The sequence below is a fragment of the Rhinoderma darwinii genome, chromosome 1 (genome assembly GCF_050947455.1).
Source record: "Rhinoderma darwinii isolate aRhiDar2 chromosome 1, aRhiDar2.hap1, whole genome shotgun sequence".
Classification (NCBI taxonomy): domain Eukaryota; kingdom Metazoa; phylum Chordata; class Amphibia; order Anura; family Rhinodermatidae; genus Rhinoderma; species Rhinoderma darwinii.
In genome coordinates this window covers 380,868,897-380,873,993 of record NC_134687.1, presented here as the reverse complement: position 1 = coordinate 380,873,993, position 5,097 = coordinate 380,868,897, and the positions used below count along the sequence as shown (strand labels likewise).

The 5,097-nt window shown below is 39.4% G+C and overlaps 1 protein-coding gene across 1 annotated transcript; it reads right to left on the bottom strand.

The window, feature by feature from the left end:
* Positions 1–597: 597 nt before the first annotated feature.
* On the bottom strand, positions 598–2,332 carry FOXB2 (forkhead box B2). Its single transcript, XM_075852242.1, has one exon. The coding sequence runs from the start codon at positions 1,952–1,954 to the stop codon at positions 1,010–1,012; it is 945 nt and encodes a 314-aa protein (XP_075708357.1). The 5' UTR covers positions 1,955–2,332; the 3' UTR covers positions 598–1,009.
* Between the last annotated feature and the right edge of the window lie 2,765 nt (positions 2,333–5,097).

The window sequence follows — 5,097 nt, the reverse complement described above, 5'->3', positions numbered from 1 at the left end:
TATCTATCTATCTATCTATCTATCTATCTATCTATCTATCTATCATCTATCTATCTATCTCTCTCCTTTTCTATCTATCTATCTATCTATCTATCTATCTATCTATCTATCTATCTATCTATCTATCTATCTATCTATCTATCTATCTATCTATCTATCTATCTATCTATCTATCTATCTATCTAATCTGTCGTCTTTCTTCCCCCTCTCTCTCTCTCTCTCTCTCTCTCTCTCTCTCTCTCTCTCTCTCTCTCTCTCTCTCTCTCTCTTTCCCTCTTTCTTTCTTTTCCCTTATTTCCTTCCATTAATACAATATTTTTTTAAATACAACCTTTTTCTTGTGGCCACAATTATCTAAACTATTGTACATCAGTGACATTTTATTGAGGATGTTCAGCTCAATAAATTGTAGCGTTTTTCCAAGTCAAGTGAAGGGAAATCACTCACAATCAACAGGTCGTTGTAAAACATGTAGTCCTTACAATTCACACTCTGTAAGAGGAATGGTACAAGCAATGTGGTAATAGACTGATATTTACACATAGAAATAAAACGATATACAATGTAGCTTTGAAGTTGCATTTAATAACCCATCAGGACAGATAGTAAGGATGTTTCATTCAGACAAGTATACAATGCATCAATAAAATAAGCGACATGACATACTGTAGTATCTACATTACTGCACCTATACATCTACATTGTACAATAAAGTACTTACTCTCCCATGGAACATATAGTCATGTACTTATTTTAGGAACCTTACTCTAGTTTGTGCACACCGACAATTCTCTCAACTAAGATATTTTGATCCGTTATGGAAATAACACATTGAGTTATATATATTACATAAGAGTTATTGAAATGCTGGGACTATTAGCTGAGATGCACTGTGTGGTAATCTATACATTGAAACAACAAAAACAACAACCCATAAATAACATAATTATATAATAAATTATTTACTCCCCTTTAGAGTTGCAGTGCATCCCTGGTCATGAGGGGAAGTCTATGAGTGGACCAGTACAGAGTGCAGCATACCAGTCTTGCAGTCTGAATGATTGCCCGGTGACTGATCCAGGAGTGAGGTTGCTACAGCCGCCTGTGTAGCTGTTGGGGGGCACATAATAGAAGGATTTACAGTCAGGCTTTGGATAGCAGATACCGGTGGAAGCGACGCTGTTGGCTTAATTGGCACAGGCACAGCTGGAATTGTCTGAGTAGGAGCATGGCATATTGTTTTCATGGGTACTCCAAAATGTCCATACTCTTGTGACACTGCCATGCTTGTCATAGGGTCCATCATGCCAACATGTGGCCACATGGAGCTGACCATGTTGCTAAGTTGACTGGGTACAGGATATCCCAAGTGATGCATCATGGAAGCTAATGGAAGACCAGAAGTCATCACCCCCTTATAATCTCTGCCAATAATGTTCTCTATTGCAAAAGGGTGCTTAAATCCGGTGGACTGGTTATATGGCTGGAAGTGGGGGAGTCTTCCAATTCCAGCTACCGCAGGGCCATCAGAAGTTGGAAGACCTAATTTAGTTTGGTTGGGTTGGTGATGGAAATAATGGATCATCTGGTGATTTTTAGAAGCTAAATGTTCTGCTCTGTGCACCTTAAACCTCTTTCTCCTCCTTAGGAAGCTTCCATTTTCAAACATGTCTCCGCAGTCTGGGTGCAGAGCCCAGAAGCTCCCCTTTCCTGGCTGGTCAGGTCTTCTTGGGATCTTGATAAAACAGTCGTTGAAGGACAGGTTGTGTCTCAGAGAATTCTGCCACCTCTGGGTGTTTTCTCTGTAGTATGGGAACCTGTCCATGATGAACTTATATATGTCACTTAGAGGTAGCATTTTCTCAGTGGAGCTCTGGATGGCCATGGCAGTCAAAGAAATATAAGAGTAAGGTGGCTTCTGGTCACTGTACGAGTTCTTCCCTGGTCGAGGCATGCTTGTGGCTTCAGCAGTTACAATTACTCTTGCTGGTTGACTTGGTACAATGTCTCACATTACAGGCAAAAAGCTTAATGTGATAGACTTAAAACATATATTAGCTCAGAGGAGCTATCAATAAAGTCCAGGTCAAGTTGTCTTCGCAATCCTTTCAAGAAAAAACAGGATGCAGAAGTTCGCTGTAGTCGGGAAGCTTTGAGGATTAGACTCTTCACACTTCAGATACAATGTGACTTCCAGACATGAATCAGGAGCAGAGTTCACCAAGTAGAAGATGCTAAATGACTGTCATCAGCAAGCTTGAGCAGCATCCAGTCATACAGGGTGTCATCCTTCTCAATGTGCTCCTACTGGATACAGAAGGAAGGTGGTGAGGCTCTGCCTGGGGAAGCAGATGAGTAGGAGAAGAAGGAGCTCTGGTTTTGTACTGATCACAGAGATGCTGAGACCCCTGCTGCTGCCTCTTCATTATCACATGACAGTCTCTGAGGGACTCCACACAAGACAAAGTCTCATCTGGTTTTCTGAGACCTAAGGAGAGCCAATGTACTGTAAGAACACGGTGTGAGGTCGTCCTGGAGAGGGCTTGGTTGGCAAGGTATGCAGCACTTTGATCCCTTTCATTGACAGCTTTCCATGCATTAAGACCTCAAGGATTTCTCTGCTATAAGAGTTAAGTGGAGAGGATCTGCGACTACTAAGGGGATTCTCACACTCTCCCTTGCACTTTAGTTCTATAGAATCCCATATATTGGGGGCTTGCATTCTGTGATTTGTGTGCAGTTACTGAACTCTTTGAGCAGCACCAAACTAATGAAACAGTTACAGAAATGTACTTGGTCTGTCAATAAAAGAGGACAAGTGTGCTTAACAAATAGGATCTTTGTCACCTTATTCTTAGCTCAGTAATTAGAAAATGTTTCTGCTGCTGCCACTTGTATTTTCATTTTAATGCCAGTCTTTGAAATGTCATTTGGGAAAGCAATTGTTCATTATGCAGGATACATGATCTGAGAGCAAATTGCATGAACTATACTAATCTTCTGTGTATCAGTTGCTTTACCCTATTATCCTCCACTATAGAAATAGCATAAGCAATGTACACCTCTGATGTAAAGCTTTATATCTGTACACAAGTTGAGGCACCAGTGCACCTCTATTCCTAAAAAAAGATAACCCTGTTTCATTTTGCTTGTTTTAGGAGCACCACTATCTTGGGATCCATGTATTATTATTATTATTACTACTGGTACAAATACTAGAATAAGTAATGCAATCTAATTGTCCTAAATTCTTCTTCTGCTGGAGTCTTTAAAAGTGTTGCAGAAACGCAATGGTTAATTTGAATGATGGGTTATGCAGTTTGATTTGTATGTATATACAGCGAAACTCTTTTAATCTGACAGCTAATAATCCAGAAATTCTGATATGCTGGCACTTGTACTGAAGTATCACTCTTAATTCCACCAGAATCCTGAAGGGTTTTTACTCTTACAAGTACATTTTATATGCTTTACTCTGAACATCCAATAATCCAGACTATCTGATAATCAGGCTCCCATTAGATCTTGTTAAAGCCAGGTTTATATACTCTCCTTCAACATATACAGTTATACTTATATTATGCTAAATTTAAAGAGGTATTACATTTTCAGAAAATAAAGGTTAATCATCATACTGTAACAAGGGGCATTCTTTATGTCTAGAGGAAAGAAGGTTTCTACACAAACATAGAAGGTGATTCTCTACTGTAAGAGCAGTGAGAATGGAGACTGGAGTGTAATAGTATTACAAGTTATGGCTACTAGATTGCTGTAGACGGTTTATTGGTCCAGAGGTTTATTCGGTATGCCATGTTGGAGTTGTGAAAAAAAAAATTTCACCTAAGATGAGGAAAACTGTCTTTTGCCTCATAATAGTATTTGCCGTCCTCTGGATCAAGATTACAGGATAATAGTTTGAACTAAATGAATTTGTTTCTTTTTTTTTTTCATAAACTATGTTACTATATATAATAAAAAGGTATACAATTTTTCAATATATTTTCTGTATCAGTTCCTCATGGTTTTCAAGATCTTCATTTAATTGGGCTCTTCATTGTTTTCTTTCAGGGGATAAAAATATGTCCTGTTCATGTGATGGACACACAGGTGGTCAGCTCGTTACAAGACACAGCTCTGATGATTGTACTGTAACTGTAACGAGCCATGCACCTGTGCCATCATCGCATTACCAAGTTACATGGTTTTAAAGTTATTTTCAATGTAAAAATACTATTTAAACCAATTATCAGGCAGATTCCTATTTAGAAGCTCCTTTTACCCCTTCACGCACTTGGACGTAAATGCACGTCCTGGTGCGGGAGTTGAAGTATGAAGCGGGCTCACGTGCTGAGCCCACTCCATATGCTGTGGGTGTCAGCTGTATATTGCAGCTGACACCTTGCACTAATGTCCAGGAAAAGAGATCGCTCTCTTCCTGGCCGTCTAACCACTTAAATGCTGCGGTCAATAGCGATCGCAGCATCCAAGCCGTTAGAAATAGGGGGCGGCCCCCTCCGACAGCCCGTCGCCCCTCTGCAACATGATCGTGGGCTGCCAATGGTTGTCATGGAAGCCCGGGGGCCTAATGAAGCCCCCCAGGTCTGCCTTGTTTCTGCCTCTGTTAAGCCCTGCCTCTAACGGAAGCCTTTGAAAATAACAATATACTGATGATCAGTGGTTCAACTCCCCTAGAAGGACTTGAACCAGGACTAGAGGGACTAATAAAAAGTGCAAAAAAAGTTAAACAAAGATTTAGTAGTGTACAAGTAATCAAAAAATATTGAAAGTTAAAAAAATAACCTTTTCCCATTTTCCCTCTAAAGTAATGTAAAAAATAAAACAATAAAAAAAATTGGTATCACCACGTCCGTAAAAGTCTGAACTTATACAATATAATATTATTTAAATCACACGGTGAACGCCGTAAAAAAAATGAAAACACCAGAATCGCTGTAATAAAAAGTGATCAAAAAGTTGTATGTATAAAAAATGGTACCAGTTAACACTACAGCTCCTCCCACAATTAATAAGACCTCACACTGCTCAATCAACAAAAAAGTTGTGGCTCTCAGAATATGGCGACATAAAACTAATATT

Coding starts and splice junctions, on each gene's coding strand:
- FOXB2 (XM_075852242.1), bottom strand. CDS start 1,954: ATGCCTCGACCAGGGAAGAACTCGTACAGTGACCAGAAGCCACCTTAC.